The following is a 19439-nucleotide window of genomic DNA, read 5'->3' as shown; positions in this document are numbered from 1 at the left end:
ATATCATCCTTTTGGATTTGGGTTCCGGGAGGGAGGTATACGTTTAGTATGTTAGCATTTATTGGTGCACCTACTTTTACGGCTACTGCTTCCAAATTTGTATTTAGGTCAATACTCTTGCTGTCTATGTCCTCTTTTACTGTCGTTATCACTCCACCAGCTGATCTGGCTCCACCAGGTCTTTGACGGTGGTATATTTTATACTTACTGATGTTAGCTTGCTGTTCTTTTTGGCACATTGTTTCCTGTAGACATTAATAGTTTTAAGTCGGTTCTTCTTTTCCTTAATCCTCTGACATTCCATGAGACCGCAAAATTTTCGTTGTTTGCTGGACTGTTATTATTTTGGGTTATTTTTATATTATTTGGGATTGTTTTGACTACTTGTTTATCTTGGGTATGGTGTTGTGGTCTCGTTTAAGCTGTTAAATATTCTTACTACATATTATCGTCGTGGTGGGTAGATCCTATGGATTGTTCTGAATCCGATTCAACAAACTCCATCTGTTCACATGGTTGCATTGATGTGTTTCCTTTTTTCTTCCTAGGTGGTGAGAGCAAGGTGTTATCCAGACTCCTTGTGTGTTTGGGGCTGTTTTTTGTTGGTATGATTTCAATAGATTTTCGAGCTTGTTGCAATCTTCTTTGAGTTTTTCCGCCTCTTTTTCTGCAATTTTTCTTCTATGTTTTTCTTCCTTGTATGCTTTGTGAACTGAGTCTAACGTCTCCTGCATTTCCTCAATTTTTGTTTGCATTTCCGTCACTTTTTTTTCATTTTCCTGGCAACATTTGATCAATTCTTCTTTGTATTGCATGAGCTTTGTCTCGAATTGTACTTCCATTTTAGCTTTCAAGGTGTCAGCATACATTTTCTTCTCTTCATTTAGCTCGTTGATTTTAGCTACGTAGGCTTTGTTTTCATTAGTAAGTTTTTTAACATCTTCTTCAACTGATGATATCACTGTATCTGAGTAAGCTGTTTTGCTCTCTGATTCAACAATGTGTCTGGCTTCCCAAAACGAAATGTTTCTGTCCACTTTCACTTTTGTAATCGATTTTTCTGGGCACTCTTTGGAAAATGCACCATGCCCACCACCACAATTAATACATTTTGCTACGTTGCCACATTCTTCATGGTAGACTTCACTGCACCTACTGCACTTTTTATCCTTGACCGGGCAGCTAATGCTAGTATGTCCAAACTTGAGACACTTGAAACACCTTAGCGGGTTAGGGTACCATGGTCTTGTCTGCAAGAGGAGGTAACCCAATTTGAATTCTTTAGGTGGCCTGGTTCCTTTCACGGTTATCACGAAAATGCCGGTAGGTATTTTATTGTCCTCCGCGCCCTTCGTAATTTGCTTTACATTTATCACGCCTTGATCTGACAACATGTCTCGAATTGCGTCGTCCGTATCGTTTTTCACATCACGGCAGAACACTACCACTTTGCAGGAGTTCAATGATTTATGTTCATAAATCTTCACCGTAATTCCGTCCACTAGTTTTTCAATTTTAGCCAGGTCTTTGGCCTGACTTTCATTTCTCACTGTTACAAATATTTTTCCTTCTCTCGTTTTTTTAGCCGCAATTATTGTCCCACAGTGGCTCTGGATTGTTTTCTCCACTAATACTGGAGACCATACGGGGGAAATTAGAACTGTTCATTAAATAAGCTCTGCTCGTTGGTTGGTTTTTAATTTGCACTCTTGGTAGACACTTGCGTTGCTTATTCGCGTTACCGATTTAGTGAGTAATCACTTTTACCCGAAAGACCAGAGGCATAATTGGACACCTCTCGATAAATTAACTGCGATCGACCGATTGCGCCGATGCGACTTAACTCGACCGTAGTCAAACACCGAATCATGACAATGTTGTATGTTATTCTTTTTTTTTAAAGAAGGCGTTTGCCCGGATTGAGGCAATGGTGGATGCGATCCCTTCTTTAAAAGTAGGCGCTTGCATGGACTATAGCAATGGAGGATGTGATCCCTTCTTTAAAAGTAGGCACTTTCCCGGATTATGACAATGGTGGATGTGATTTTTTCTTTAAAAGAAGGCGCTTGCCCGGATTAAGGCAATGGTAGAAGTGATCCCTTCTTTAAAAGTAGGCGCATGCCCGAATTAAGGCCATGGTGGATGCGATCCCTTCTTTAAAAGTGGGCGCTTGCATGGACTATGGCAATGGAGGATGTGATCCCTTCTTTAAAAGTAGGCGTTTGCCCGGATTATGACAATGGTGGATGTGATTCCTTCTTTAAAAGAAGGCGCTTGCCCGGATTATTATAATGGTGGATGTGATTCCTTATTTAAAAGAAGGCGCTTGCACGGATTATGGCAATGGAGGATTTGATTTGTTCTTAAAAAATATGCGCTTTTCAGGATTGAAGCAATGGTGGATGTAATCCCTTCTTCCCGGATTATGGCAATGGTAGATGTGACTCCTTCTTTATAAGTAGGCGCTTGTCGAGAATAAATCAATGGTAGATGTGATCTCTTCCCCGAAAAGCACAATTCAGATTGATTTGGTTGACTTGATTAGTTTTAGTAACTCGTCTACGACAAGTGAGTTGCTTGAGTTTTTGAAGTTAGGCGCTTACCCGCATTAAGGCAATGGTGGATTTGATCCGATCTTACGGCGCATGCTTGGATTGAAGCAATGGTGGCTGTAATCCCTACTTTAAAAGTAGGCATGTGGCCGGACTAAGTCATTGATGGATGTGATCCCTCTCTCGGAAGTAATTCTGCCGTTTTGTTATTTCGTTCTCCCGGAAAATGTCTACCATCAATCTAAATTAATCAGAAAACACCCTCGACCTACTTTATCTACGCTAAACATTACATGAAATATCCCTTTCGCTTTCACAGCTCGAAATTATGCCAAATGTCCGTTATGCCAAATGACCCACTCTTTTCTTACAGTTCAAAATTATGCCAAATGTCCGTTATGCCAAATGACCATTATGCCAAATGGCGTTATGCCAAATAACTTTATGCCAAATGACCCAGACCCCCTTTGGGGAGTAGTTTGCTGATTAGAAAACCGGCGTTCGTGAACGTCATCTTCAATCCCCAATCTCATTTAGGTAAATAAGACCACTGGAAGTAGCTAGAAGCTGGTTTGGTCTTCAGGACCTTAACGTTTAAAAAAAAAATCAGATCTCCAAACCGCACAGTGCACGATCGGACAATTCAGCGAGTAAGTTGAGAAAAATTATTTAAGTTCTTTTAGTGGGATGTCTTCAAATATTTAAGACGAGTCGAGTCAAGTACGAGATACTTAAGACGGACTCACAGTTGAGGTCGAAATACGTGCCTGTGAAGACAACAAAACGTAGTGGATTTAAATGGAAAGTACTTAACGCGTCTTAGACAGTTGAAGCAAGTTGAGTTGGTCTAACAGTAAAGGAGCGAAACTCCAGGCACCACTTCCGCCGGAGAGAACCCATTATGTCAGGCCCAGAGAACTTTCGATCCCACCATTGGATCGTGCTGATCAAGCCACCAACCCGCCATCCATAAAGGAGCAACCCGTCCTTTCCGCAACAATAACGAGCGCTCGTCAAATATCTCCAACGGTACGTACTTACAATGGATGCCGCCCACCCAAATTACTCCCATTTTGCAATAGTACTTACAATTAAACCAATTCCTAACCAACAACAAATAAGTCCTGAGCCGACGTTCTGATACCTGAATTCTTGGGATCCTTCGATAGCCTAGACTGGAACATGCATTCAATTCATTTCCAATTTAATATCATATCCATATCGTATTTAAAAGTGTTCAAAAATTAAAGATACAAGTCAAAGAGCTAGTATTTGAAACAAAAATTCTTTTTTGTTTAATTTTTCATATTCTTTCTTACGTCCTCCCCAAGATCGTCCCAATAAATGACATAAAAAGAGGGTTGAGTGTATAACGCACTGAAATCAGAAATAAGGTACGAAAGAAACATAGATACCAAGTTGTATGATATGTGGAACTATACGTCACAGGTTATGTGCCACGGACGGTAACGGAAGTTTAGGAACAACTGAAGTTTTCAAAATTATATACACAATAGTAAAGAAATAAAAAACAACTACAAATTCACTACACAGAGAGCAAATAGCAGTTAGCGACGATAGATTGTCTGACGATAGGATGATTTTAAGCCAAACATGAATGATCAGTAAAAAAAAGAGCGATGGTCGAATTTTCTATTCAGTTAAATACACTCAATGCCAAAAAGTGTCAAATTATTACGTGTGGTACATAATTTTAATACAAAATAAAAGTTCTACGATACGGATAAAAACTGTTTTCAGAACAATCACATTGTCACCACATGCACTTATATGGCCTCATGTCGGTAAAACACTAAATTAGCCACGCAATGCAGATGATTATTCTGTTAAGTTGAAGAGTTGTACAGTAGTAGACGTTTGTTATGCCGCACTGTATTTTCCAATATTGTTTCGAAGCCAAAACGATTTTCTGATTCTCATTTTAGGATTCATCGATGAAGTGTAGATAAAGCCCATTGTTAACAACGACGAATCTGCATTTTCCTTAAAACAACGGAAACATTACGAGAAGCTGAGGAGTGGCTAAATAAATGTCTACCACTGTAGTTTACCAAAATAACACACTGTTTGTTGGCTTCCATTCATACAATTTTTCATCAAACAATTTCTGGTCCAGGGTTACGGTGGGTTTCCACATTCTATTCATATTAGATTAAACTTGTGGCTCATTATCTAGTGTAGTGATTCACTTTATAATGGCCTGTTTGTAGATTGCGGGGTGGCGGTAGATGAGAACGAAGGTTGATAGGAGGAGACATTTTCATCAACCCGTCCGCTACTTCACTCCGCCGTAATGTGATAGAGGTGACAAAGTAAGGGACTCATTCATATATCATTCGCTGGAAACTTTTTTTTTCATCCACCCATATTCATAATGCAGCGAGCGATAGTGGCCGGGCAAAATACCGGACGGGGCCGGACATTGTCAATTTATAGCGATAATTACTCTTCAAACTTTGCCGCAGAGAACACCAAGCACGTGCTGCTGTGGCGCGGATCGGTTGTTTGTGGTTCTGCTCCAGTCAGTGTGCCTTTTCAGCTCGGTACCTGTACGGTGGCTGGCAATGCAGTGTTGCAAGAATGAGTCGGTTGCTGATTGTCGCAGGGCTTAGTTCAACGAGAACCAAACACCCGCGGTGGTATAGCCCGAGGGAAGCGTCATCGGTATCAATGTCGCGTGATTTCAGTATAAAAGTCGAGTCGATGGATGTAATTTTGTACTTGTACTGACAATCTAAAATTGTCTCTCGTGGAAAAATTTCAGTTCATTTCTTCCAAATAAAACTAAATTAAATGTATTCATATTATTCTCATGATATTTTCAATCTCTTTGTTCATCACCGATCACGGCCATATTATCATTAGCACTTGGTTGATTGATGCTGTGATTTTCCACATGGAATAAAATATTTTGCCTGTTGTTTACCGCCAATCTAAATTCACTAATTTGTGTGCTTTTGAATGTTATCATTCCACATGGCAACTACTTCACAATTCACTATCGTTTTCCGATGGTCAAAAACATGCACGACTGTTGTTTAGCAAAATTATGCCAAAATAGATCGCTCGATCACGATTATACACTTTTTGCTTTTTATCTAATTCCAACTTTGTTGTGTTGTTGTTTGCGGTGCACCCGAGCGTACATATTGACGAGTCATCCAAAAATTCCGTAAAATTTTTGGTTGAATTTTTTCCCATATTGAAAATAATTCATACAATTTCGAAAATTTAATTTAATAAAACAAGAGATTGTGTTTATGAACTGTACCTAATTTGTTGATGATCCCCGCAAAATGGCGACTTCGCGCGATTATGTTTATCTCCTGGATTCGAATTCAAAAAGCCTTGGGAAAGTGATATGACGTGAAAACAGAAGAAGAACAAATTCGTAAATATCTATGTAAATAAAAATGAGGTTGAATTATGTTTGTGGCGAATGAACTCACGAACAGCCTTACCGATTTAAAATATCCTTTTGTGGTTCGACTCGTCAATCAAGGTTTGAATAAAATTTAAAAACAGCAACAATTTTTTTTATGTATGTAGTTTTTATATTTTGTAATTTTTGTCATATTGATCTTCTTTCTGTTTTTGGTAATACATCTTCCACTGGAACATTTCCGCCTCGCAGCATAGCTTCCTTTAAGGACTTCTACATTGATTACATCCGAGGTTTCTAGGCGTATGAAGTTAATACGAGGACCAGGAATCGATTCCAGACACCTTCAGCATGGTGAAGTTTTGTCAATACGCACCTACTTTCATATTGCTAAAAAATGAGAATAATGTCCAAGCAGTCGTAAAGTTGTCTCAGTATTTTTTTTTGACTTTCAATGGTTTTTCTCACCACACTCACTAATAGTCATATTTCTCATTAGGACTTGGGACTAGGAGTAGAAGTATGAACGCTAGTGTGACTGCAGCGATTTATAGTGTTTTGACCATAATATGTTTAAACTTGTTGTATGCATTAACAAAGTTATCTTCGGTATGCTGAGCAATCGTAGTGTAATTTCGACTGTAATTTCCGTCATTTTTTCTCAGCGTTTTGATCCTTTTTCCCATGGTACCTGTTGTAGAGCACCATGAAATTTTGTTTTTTTATGATTTGTGTTTTTTTAATTTAAAATTTAAGCTCAACACTAAAGTTTTGCATCTTCCAACTTTTATCGAATTGTTTCAACGATAAAAATCAATGCCTAATATTTATTTCCTTATGGTTTTATTATACTGCCTTTATAATATTTTTTATTGTGAAAATAGTAAAACTATTGAAAACAATCAAGTAATTATTGATTCGCCAAACAATTGTTTTGTTTTTCCCTTCCTTTTAAAATTTTTGAATAAAGCTGTGGGAACGAAAAGGTTAATGTTCATTGCAAAAACACTATTACCCGGTGGCGAGTTCGATTCCACGTCCAGTCGAGGGGATCAAACGAGTTGGATAATTTTTGGACTCCTTTGGGTAAATATTAATAATTAAAAAAAACTAGGACAAGGTGAAGACTTCTGTAATAAACTTTCCAAATAACCTATTCGATTGTAGCTGGCGATGAGCACTTGAACAATGCTGTTAAGAACAACTGATAATAATATCGAAGTTTTTCAAGTGTCGTTGTTGTTCGATTTACAAATCACGCCTTTTAACGGTTTGAAGATCAGAATGCCCCAGCTTGTTGCAATATCTTGAAACTGCGACCGACGGTATCTCCGCTTCATCCAAACACAATCGATGCACGCAGCCAGCAGCACACGATACGTGGTCTCAAGCGTAGTGAAGCATGTGAAAATCTACGTCAGCACAAGGGGAAATACAGTGCATTCCCGTTTATAAGCAGTTCTTGATTATTCTATCACTGACTTCGGGAGAATAAACTTACTGACAAGAGTGTGCTGCCAAACATGAGAAGCCACTGTAAGCTACTTCTGTGCTGTCCATCGTTCGGTCTTATCTGAAGTGAGCTTTTACCCTTGTCATCTTGTATTGTAGATTTGATTGTAGTGTGAACCTCTTTTGATCCAGCAGATAGCTGTTGCATACAAATTTTGTCACATTGAACATTGAACAAACTTATCTCGAGGTGATCGGTGGAAAGACAATTTGTTATGTGAGGTTTGAATACGTGTGCCAATATCACGTAAGGCGTATTTGTTCCAATTGTAGCATTAAGAATGATGCAGTAGCTCATTACCATGGATGGCATGGAACGCACAAATGAGCATGGCTAATGTACAATGAATGAATTTAAACGTATTGTGCTTAACGGATCATGCGAATATCTATCTATTATTATTAATTTGTAGTAGAGTTCTCTGAATTTCATGGAGACCTGAACTCTAAGGGAAAATTGGGCAAAATGCGCCACCTCACTTTCTGAGGTTTTAACTCATTTTTTTTTCGCAAATCGAAAGTGGCTGAAGCAGAAAATCACCCAGTCAACCACTGATCGTATATGAAAGTATATATTTAATCGGATATATTGGAGTTTTTTTTATCGCACTCGTATATGATTAGTTATAAAGATAGTCCAAATATGTTTACTATCGTCAGCGTCGTAGCGTGTTGCGTTCGAAACAAAAAGCTTGATAAGAGCTGGTATATTTTTAAAATCAGTTGGCCAGGGTTCCTTCTCATTGCCTGATCCCGGGAAATGAGAAAGCGGACTCTTTGGATAAGATGAAACCTTGATCAGTTGGCAGGAGAAATGAAAAAATGGGAAGTTGGGTTGATGGCTGTATTCAATTTGCCCGCAGGTATCGAAGCGTTCAAAAATTTAATATGGAACAAAAATTCATTCGAATCATGTGTTGTCCAATCACTACATTCTAAATGCACATCTTTTCAGAGTGGGGCTCTCGGAAGACAAGCTCTGTGTTTGCGGCGAAGAATATCGGGATATTGATCACGTCGTGTGGGCGTGCGGGGAGCATCGTGGCTCCAGATTTGCGGCGAAGGAACATCTCCAGGTCCGAGGAAAACAACCAAAGCCTCCCAACAAACGTTGAAAGCGGGTGAAGCGCTTGTTCAGCTTAATATAGTCTTCTTTAGCCGAAAAATTATCTTATTCAACTTAAATTATTTGTTGGGCTATTAGGGAAGTGTTGGCGTGTCTTGATCTCGATTACATGTCCCTTGTTTGCCGATTTTTGAGAGTTGCTGATGTAAGAATGTAATCATAGTCCGCCCATTCTCTTGTCTGCCATACCCCATCACGAATATCTTCCTCTTGTTTTCCATTTTAATGTCTGCCGTTTCCCTTTTATATGTCTTTTTTTGTTCGGGATGAACCACTGCGTCCATTTAATTGAACTTTTGTAGTAAAAGTTTGTAGTTTATATGTCTTCCTCTCGGTATTGTCTCCCGAGAAAATGTTCGTTCTTCCCATTACAGAAGTGAAACATCATCAAGAATGGCAACTATGTGACGCTCAATATTAATTATTTCATAACTATGTGAATATCAGCATCGTTATTACTTAAGCATAAGCACCCTAAATTCCCTTCCTTTCTTACTGTATTATTGTGTTCCATAACCAATACGCGAGTCTTTCGGATCCCCAAAACTAACATTTGTGAATAAGAATCATAAAAAATGTAATTAAAACATGATTTTGGCTCCGTAACGCTTAACGGCAAATGGGCCTTCTAAATAAACGAAAGTTGTTTTTTCAATCATTTTTTTTTTGCATAACGGAAATTTTAACGATTTTCTGAAAGATTAATTTTGTAAAGAAAATTATTTTGAGCTTTTTAGTGGAATGTCTTCACTTGTCATAAGACGAGTTTGTACAATCCCATTGAATTCCACCACTTAATTGTATCTTGACAGATACGTATTTCGACCTCAACCGTAAGGCCGTCTTCAGTGTCTCGTACTTGACTCGACTTGAAGAAAAGTGTAAGCTGCGATCTTTTTCTTCAAGTCGAGTCAAGTACGAGACACTGAAGACGGCCTTACTGTTGAGGTCGAAATACGTATCTGTCAAGATACAATTAAGTGGTGGAATTCAATGGGATTGTACTGTAACGTTCGACGGATAATTTGAATTAAATTTAAAAGAAATTCAAAAGCTTTAGACGTTTTTATCTTTTTAAGCAAAATCAATTGTAAATAAATTTTGAAATTAGTTTTATTATTGTAATTAAATTAAAGAGAATAATATTTAGATTGAATTAAAGCTTAATTATTGTAAATTAATTATTTTTGTTCTTTTCTGTATATGTTTTATTTCATTTGAATTAATTTAGCTTTGGACGTTTTTATCTTTTTAAGCAAAATAATGCTGGAATTCGTTAAGTCGGCTTGACGATTCAAAGTCCAAAGCGAGACCAAAATACAACCAGTCTTTGCCTGACTACTTGACTGTCTTGGGGTAATGAAATGTTTCGTGCGGTTTGCGTCTCGGCTGAGCGAAGTGGTATACTGCTTCAGTGAGTGCAGCAATGGCTCCTGAAAGTATAGAGCTCTTTTCAACCATTTGCTTAAATCTAGGAAGGCGCCAAACTGCTATCGCCATTCGAAAATCGCTAAAGAATAAGCAATTGTCCTTCAAGGTTTCCTGAAGGATAGAACCCTTAAGCTCGTTCGGAGTAGAAGTATCGCGGTTTTTCAGTTCCGAGTTTGTGAAACTTTCAAAGTGAAACGTGTGCACCTTCAAAGTCTGTCGAAGGTAGAAAACTGAGAACAGTGGTTTTAAAAAAGTGAAGTGATGTAAAAGAAATCTTTTGATGCCTTCCAGATACAGCTTATCGTCCGTCAGTGCGCCTGACGATTACGTGATTCTACTCCATTTTCCGGAGGAATTATTTAGAAAAAAAAGGGAATTCGTGTAAATAGTTTTTAATTAGTTTTGACTAACATTCGCCATTCGCGTTGGACTTCCAGCGCATAGGCGCTTTTTTGTACGGGCTGGAAATTTGAAAGCGACCAGCGGAGTCATTTTGGGGTTCCCGTCCAAACTCGCAGAGCGACCATTCGGACTCCTGTGTCCGCTAAGGCCTGCCTTTCTAGGTAGCTAAACGAAGAGGAGTGAAGTTCGCCAGTCACAGTCAGTCGAGCGAAACTGACCCAACAGTCGCCAAAAACTGTCGTAGAACCACTCGTACGTTACAACCCCCGGTGGTCAGCTTTCGAGAGCACGGTCCCCGTACGTCGCTAATTATCGTACGTTGGACCGAACCCGAACCGAGAGTTAGTAGCTTTCTTTTAGTCCTCACCCGGTGAATCGGAAAGGTACGTAAAGCCCGGTCCTAAGAGAAAGTGGGCTACTGGCTCGAGGGAACGGCGTTTCGGACGCTCTCGAGTTTTGAAAATCGGAAGTCTTCTGTCCAGCTGCCACTCCATCCGCTTCTTCAGTTCGGCCATTTGCGCACGACCTCACACCGCCATCTTGTGGAGCAGCGATCGCCCACTGGCAAGCCGCCGGTAACTCGACGCTCCGGAGACACCGACGTCACCAGCACGGTCAAACGAGTCGTCATCGTCCTCGTCGGACAGTCCAGCGTTTTCGGCACCCCGCCTGAGAAACCTACGTCTTCGTCGTCCCGCCGGAAAGCCCTCCGTCTTCGGCACTCCGCCGGAAAGCCATCCGTCTTCGGCACCTCGCCGGAAAGCCCTCCGTCTTCGGCACCCGCCGGAATTCCGCCATCGCTACGAAAATCCTGCGCAGGTACGTGGAAACATTGTAATCATGGCCATGAAGTTTCTCATATGAATATTAAGCCCATTTAGTATGTCGTCCAACCCGAATGAACTCCCTTGAGAATAAAATATGTTGAATTAGAAGATCTGGATGCCAATTGATTTTATTTGCAGCATTTCCGTTTAGAACACACTGTTCTCGTACGTTTCAGTTATTCCGTGGGTAGATTGGATATTTCAGACTTCTATTCCTCTTCGGTCAGTGCGTATTGGGTTGAGCGAGCTTAAGCGAGTACGAGGGGCAATAAGGGATAAGCAGAGCGAGTTTGGGTTTCCGTTGGTTTAGCAAGTGGTTTGGAATACTCAGCCAGCAACCGTTCGAGGATTTCCCCTGAGGTATTGTCTCGAGAAAGTCGGGCAACTCAACAGACTGGTGGTCTCTCACACGTGAGAGTGGCGCTACAAGCCACCAAGGTTAATAAATCACCTCATACGATTTTGCGAACGGTTACAGTACAAACTCGTCTTATGACAAGTGAAAGATTAAACAAACCCACGAAATAAAAAAAAACTAGATCCAATAGTGCAGTGGTCCCCAATGTGCGGCCCGCGGGCCGCATGCGGCCCTCCAAGCCTTTTCTTGCGGCCCGCGAAGAATTTCAGAGAACGCACTACATGTGGCCCATTGCACTATGGTCCAGGATACAGATTTACGCGGAAAGATGCATTTTACGCCAAAACTATATTTTTTAGAAAAAACTGTTGTTCTACAAAATTGTTCGAAATAGTAAGGCCATCATTATGGTTCTACCAAAAAATAAGGTGGCCCATCATATAGAAAAAGTAATTTTTTTTAATTTCTTGGAATATTGACATGTTATATTCTACAAAGTTGTAGCGTAGCTTATTTCAATCAATTTTGCTGAAAAAAACTTTTCTGTAGCTCTTAAGTTGGCTGATTTAGAGCAATTTTACCTAATTGGATTAGGGTGTACCTCAAAAAACAGTATTTTTGATCTACTTTTTTTGTTTTAGATTTCTCGAAAAAGTCGACTTCAGGTGACTTTTAGAGTTAAAAAATGCAACTTTTGATGGGTAAATATGCTCAATATCTTTTTCCGATCAAAAGTTATAATCGTTTTTCTGTCAAAATTACATTTTTTTTTCATAAGTTGATATATCCGGTTAGGGCAAACCAAAAAAATATATTTACACGGCATCTGAGAGAAAAAATAATATTCTTTATTATGTCAAAAAATTGGGGATTTGTTAATTTTTTATCACAAGTTTCACCAATTTTACTAAAAACATGTTTTTTTTTTAAATAAATTGATATAACTCGACAACGGAAAAAGATACAGACGATATTCTTATAGCAAAACACGCGTTTTGAAAAGCCCCAAAAGTCTTCAGAAGAAGACATTTGTGAAAAATAAAAAATTAAATGAGCAGATCATAAATAAAAAAAATAGCTCAGCATACTTTCTGCCAACTGATTCGAAAAGAAGGTGATGCAAACGAATTATCTCCTGTCAAGTCTTAAAGAGCAGAAGCAGTAGTTTCGACTCATAGTTAGCTATGGCGATAAAACATCACTTAGTACTAAGCTTAAAAATTTTAATAGAAATGAAAAACAAATATATTGCAAATATACTGCGGCCCGCTTCAACAGTTCAAAATTGCGATGTGGCCCTTGACAGTGAGCATGCTGGGGACCACTGGTGTAAAGCTTCATAAGATTATATAGACCAAAAAAAAAAAATCAAATTCTAAATATTATCGAATATTATCGGCTTTGCTTGTTTTTTTACCATCATAAATGTGGTTTGAAGGAATCGAAAATGTCACTGGATCAAATGCGACCGTTCTGGTCCGTTTTTGAACCTCAACAAGTTTGCCTGCATAAAATGAGATAATTTAGCTTAAATGTAATCAAATTTCACTACTCCCGAGTATCTATTATTTGGAAACGGTTTAAATTTCTTAGTCACGAATAAAAATTATACGCGATTTTTTACAGTCTACTCTGTGTTTCGCTTTTGGCGTATTGAAGTCCTCGTCTAGGGCTTCTTCCAAAGAAACTTGTTCCATTCTTCTTTTAAATTGTAGTTCCTGTTCAATTCAAGTGAATTCAACTGCGTAAAAAACCTTGAATAGATTCGTCATCATTTCCCATTGTTCTGGATTTCGGTGCCCTCCTAAGGCCTGGCGCCCTTGGCGGGGGCCAACCTGGCCAACCACACGCTACGGAGCTGTATCGTATGAAATACATGCATAAAGAATATTCACGATTGTGTAAAAGAAATCGTTGAACGATATAAACAATATCCGGTCAATCTGTTTCAATCACAAATATCGTATATCCACATACGTGTTGTCGTGAAAATCGTATACTAATGTGCGTTGTACATATAGACTTTCTAACTTATACGCGTTGGTCAAAGCCCACTGCGTTTTTACTTACTTCACTCTATCCGATGTCAATAAATTCCATTTTGTAAATGGTGTGATTGAGTTCCTTTCCATGAAAGCTGCCGATTTGTACTTCGTACCAATGCCAAATATTCAAAATAACAACTAATTATTTATTTTATTATTATTATTTATTCAGACTAAGACCGAAGTGGCCTGTGCGGTAAATAAGAGTCTTCTTCATTCGACTCGGTCCGCCAACGTCGCCAACCACGCAGTCTACGGAGGGTCCGCAAATCATCTTCCACCTGATCGATCCACCTTGCCCGCTGCGCACCTCGCTTTCTTGTGCCCGTCGAATCGTTGTCGAGAACCATTTTCACCGGGTTACTGTCCGACATTCTGGCTACGTGCCCGGCCCACCGCAGTCGTTTTTCGCGGTGTGAACGATGGATGGTTCTCCCAGCAGCTCATGCAACTCGTGGTTCATTCGCCTCCTCCGCCATATGCACCCCACCATAGATGGTACGCAGCACTTTCCTTTCGAAAACTCCAAGTGCGCGTTGGTCCTCCACGAGCATCACCAGGTCTCGTGTCCGTAGAGGACTACCGGTCTAATGAGCGTTTTGTAGATTGTCAGTTTGGTACGGCGGTGAACTCTATTCGATCGGAGCGTCTTGTGGACTCCAAATTACGTACGATTTCCAGCCACTATGCGTCTCCGAATTTCTCTGCTGGTATCATTTTCGGCAGTCACCAGTGAGCCCAAGTATACAAATTCTTCTACCACCTCGATTTAGTCACCACCGATGCAAACTCGAGGTGGGTGGCTCACATTGTCTTCTCTTGAACCTCTTCCTATCATGTACTTCGTCTTCGACGTTACCTGCCATAATATCTATGTCGTCGGCGAAGCCAAATAGCTGGACAGACTTATTGAAAATTGTACTACTCGTGTTAATCCCTGCTCTTCGTATTACCCATTCCAAAGCGATGTTGAATAGCAGACACGAAAAACCATCACCTTGCCGTAAACCTCTGCGGGTTTCGAAGGGACTCGAGAATGCCCCTGAAACTCGAACTACGGACATCACCCGATCCATCGTCGCTTTGATCAACCGTGTCAGTTTATCCGGAAATCCGAGTTCGTGCATTAGCTGCCATAGCTGGTACCGATCGATTGTATCATATATGCGGCTTGTTGTATTCGCACGTTGTATTCGCTGCATTTCTGCAGTACTTGGCGAATGGCGAACACCTGGTCCGTGGTGGAGCGTTCGCCCATAAAACCCGCCTGGTACTGCTCCACGAACTCCCTTGCAGTTGGTGCTAGTCGACGGCATAAAATTTGGGAGAGTACCTTGTAGGCGGCATTCAGCAATGTGATTGCGCAGTAGTTGCTACTATCCAGCTTATCGCCCTTTTTGTAGATGGGACACACGACACCTTCCATCCACTCCTGCGGCAAAACTTCCTCCTCCCAAATCTTGGTAATGACCCAGTGCACCGCTGTAGCCGGTGCCTCACCACCGTGTTTAAATAGCTCTCATGGTAGTTGGTAAACCCCAGGGGCTTTGCTGTTCTTCAGCCGGCCAATCTCCTCCTGGATTTCCTGGAGAACAGGAGCCAGTAAAATTATGTCCTGCGCGCGTTCTCCCAGGTCCATCACCATACCGCCATCTTCGTCTGCCACATCGCCATTCAGGTGTTCTTCTTAGTGCTGCCGCAATAACAACTAAACTTTAACCAATTGAAAATAATTCTGAGGTTAACACGACAAAATAAAACATCACTGATATTGACATTTCACCATCGTTTATATGTGGAGAGAATCGTTAGGAATGCTGCACAGAAGAAAAAAAGTACCCAGCGTTGAGTATTTTTGAACTTACTTTTGAGTTATTTTTTCTCTTCTCTTTCATTCACTCTTTCTTCTGTTGTCAAAAACAAAAGAGCGAAACAATCCAACGACGCCAGTTCAATACGTGAAGCCAATTTTAAGTTTTATTACCTGAGGTCGAAATTGAGTGAAATAAACCTCCATTTGGGTAAATAAATTTTCCATTGGGTACTTTTTTAACATGGGAGTAAAGGCAAACTACTTCGACCCCATTTACTCAATTTTTGCTTTCCGTACGGATGTTCGAGGTTGGGTGAATTGCACTCACTATTCTTCTTCTTATTGGCATTACATCCCCACACTGGGACAGAGCCGCCTCGCAGCTTAGTGTTCATTAAGCACTTCCACAGTTACAGGTCGGACTCGATTATCCGGAGACTCGATTATCCGGGGTTCGATTATCCGGAATTTTAGACTCGATTATCCGGAGTATTATTTCTCATAAATTTTTTTTTTATTCTAAATTTTTATTTTCAATAAGATAATATACACTATGATTATTTTAACAATGTGACGTATCTAGGTTGTGGGAGGGAGTTGAAAAAGGGGTCGTTTTGTATACTGAAATTTGACTATAGGCTTGTATATCAACTTCATGAATTGAAATGATTATACTGTTATATTCATGCAAAATAAGATTATATGAAGAAATATGAACGTAGCTTTCTAAAGGAGCTTATCTTGCAAAATATCACCCTTTAAGGAATAATCCATTAATTACGTAACGCAAAAATCGTAAATATCCAAGAGAAAATCTTCAGCAACAAACGGAAACACGTTACCAAGAAGATTGCAAGGACCTGTCATCATTGGAAATCCATCGAGAAACGTTTGTTGCTGAAGATTTTCTCGTGGAAATTCACGATTTTTGCATTAAGCTATCAGTACACTGTTTGTCATAATGACAAATATTTGTCAAGTCAGCCTGATATCCATGTCGATTTCTAGTCGGTTTGGTAGATGTCCGGATCAACTTGACAAATGTTTGTCATTATGACAAACAGTGGACTGAGGGCTTTACATAACTAATGGATTATTCCTTAAAGGATGATATTCTGCAAGATAAATTCCTTTAGAAAAACTCCAATTGAAAGGACATTATTGGCGCTGATGGAGCATTTTGACTTGTTTTGCAATTGATCCTCTATGGCAATTGTACTAGAACGAAGCGTTTTATCACAACATGGGGGAAATGGGGGAAATATTCCTCTGCCCCGTTTCTCTCATTTGTATCAGGTGACGAGCAATTTGTTTTCATGTCTTCATGATAAAAAAGCCTTATGCTTTATGTCCATCGTCGTTAATTATAAATTGAGAGCGAATTCTGCAACCAATGTTATGCATCCAAACGGATCGTTCTATGGTGGCGAGGCTTCCACGGAAAACTTCTTGAAGTGAGAAGTTTGTGGACATGTTTAATTGATTCATCCAAATAAAATAAATATGTAGAACAACTCTATTATTGCCCTAATATTTGATTCAAAAGACCCTTTTGTCTCCCTCGGACACAAAGTGTACCGAAAGGCTATTTGTTCGCTCCAAAACAAACATATTTGAGATATCTCGGAGATTCATAGTATTATATACCGATCATCTATGGTCGGCGAATTGGGGCCCATTTTGGCACTTATCCTTATCCAATTTGCTTGCGACTGGTTGCATTTAATGAGAAATCTTATTAAGGTTCCCCCTAACACACGTGACCGAAAAATTGCGACGCGATTCTAACGCTTGGCGATTGCGATTCTGTCGCCGTTGGAGTGGAAGAGTAACTGGAACATTGCCTACAACGACCCAACGATAAAATCGCGCGACTAGTTTTCGCTATAGATAGTAGAATCTATAGATGAGCGAAAGCATGGCTGAGTCGATTTTTTTGCCCGTGCACACGCGCATATGACACAGCCCTTAACGTTTCCATTGAAATAGTGACGTCATGCTCGTTTGGAGACACGTTTGACAGTTCATTTGGAGACAGAGGATTTATCTTCGCTCATCTATATATTCCACTATCTATAGTTTTCGCCGTTGAGGCGATGAAATCACTCAGGTCTGGGAGAGCCTTTATATTGTTTCCTATTGAAAAAATGGATAGATCGGGCAATTGACTTAAAAGTTTCATAGCTTTTTGTTGAAAATTGACTAAATAGATAAAACTTTGGGTTCAGAAATAATAGCCAAAATACTATTTTTTTACAAAAGTGCGTAAATAGCGGAAGTGCACCGGTTTTGGCCAACTTAGTGCCTATTTTGGCCAACCCTGAAAAATACATATTTTTCCAAAATAATCGATCAGCTAAAAGCAACGCTGAATCGTGAGGGATTTAGGGGAACTGTTCTGTTTTCCATCTCACTGTACATATATTCATCTCATAGCGAAACAAAGAAATTCCGCACTAATTTCGTCGCTTCTTTTGCTAACATGCATGCTCACTGCTGAAAAAATCACAAAATAATAAACAAACAAAATACCTTTTCATTGCTTTGTTTTTCGTGAGACCAATATCGGAGCTATGAGATGAAGTCCAGGAGCAGTAACCCTATCTCTTGTTAGAACTAATAACACCCTCCTGAATTGCTTTATTTTGGAGTTATTCGCAAAATTGGCCAAATTAGGAACATGGCCAAAACCGGTACAGTTCTCCTAGTCTAGTTATTTTTGGCATCTATTCTTAACCATCAAGTTCGATTCGAATGAGAATCCTGTCTCATCATTTCATATTGAAAATTGGCTGGATCTTACTATAGACTCAAAATTATGGCAAAAATACTATTTTCCATTATATACCAGAAAGTCACCGATACCGTTAGGCGGATTAATCAGGGTTCATCCAAAATAATTTCTGACTACACCACTGCAAATACAATAAAACATATTTTTTCGTCATTTAATTGCAGATTTGATTTTTTGTCTAGTGATTCGATTATCCGGAGGATTCGATTATCCGGAGTGAAAAAAAAATCGATACTCCGGATAATCGAGTCCGACCTGTATTAACTGCAAGGTTTTTAAGCCAAGCTACCATTTTTGCATTAGTATATCATGAGGCTAACACGATGATACTTTTATGCCCAGGGAAGTCGAGACAATTTCCAATCCGAAAATTGTCTAGACCGGCGCCGGGAATCGAACCCATCCACCCTCAGCATGGTCTTGCTTTGTAGCCGCGCATCTTACCGCACGGCTACGGAGGGCCCCAACTATTGGGAAGTTTATTTCTTCCGTGTGCGGAATCGTTTTATGTATGTTCAATCACAGAGAACAGACATGGAGGCTCGAACAAAATTTCGAGCAAAACATGTGTAAAAAATCAAACCGAACATCCACGCCTTCGACGTCGACATTGCAATTCACAAACTCTGTTTGACAACGCGATGGCGCAGGTGTACTCTTGCATGCAAAACGACACTAGCGCACAGTGGCACTTTTTTATGACGCCAGCGCTGATTCTGCACGGGGTAACGGCGAAAGTTATCACAACATAGCGAGTACAGCTTCAACGTCTGTTCTCTGTGGTACAAATAGTTTCCATATACGATTCAAGCAACATTTGTAAGTACAACAACATGGACCTCGAATCGTATAAATGTTGTAGGCATCGTATATTGTAATATCGTAGTCAACACAATAGTTTCATCTAGATTATGATTATCAAAAAGTTATTCTGCTTTTCAACAGCTGCTGTATAGCACAATGGTAGACTAATAGCCTCTAGATCCAGAGGTCAAATGTTGTTTACATTTTATTTAATGCTTACGAAAACTCAGGAATGTCGTTGTGTAGTACGTATATGGTCTCCACTTTAGTATGTACATATTTAGCGATTCAGTGCATTATATACAAGTTATCTTGTTTGTATATAACAACTTATATCAAAAGTTATACGTATCAAAATGTTGACTGGGCATT

The 19439-nt window shown here is 39.7% G+C and overlaps 1 protein-coding gene across 1 annotated transcript; it reads right to left on the bottom strand.

Annotated features, from left to right (window-relative positions):
• Positions 1–438: 438 nt before the first annotated feature.
• Positions 439–13308, bottom strand: LOC134221423 (uncharacterized). Its single transcript, XM_062700614.1, is given in 4 exon segments — positions 439–605; positions 608–1660; positions 10958–11237; positions 13243–13308. Coding segments are annotated over 4 exon segments (1566 nt in total).
• Positions 13309–19439: the final 6131 nt, after the last annotated feature.

This window comes from Armigeres subalbatus, chromosome 3, assembly GCF_024139115.2.
Source record: "Armigeres subalbatus isolate Guangzhou_Male chromosome 3, GZ_Asu_2, whole genome shotgun sequence".
Taxonomy (NCBI): domain Eukaryota; kingdom Metazoa; phylum Arthropoda; class Insecta; order Diptera; family Culicidae; genus Armigeres; species Armigeres subalbatus.
The sequence above is the reverse complement of the archived record's forward strand: the minus strand, read 5'-3'. Positions and strand labels throughout refer to the sequence as shown.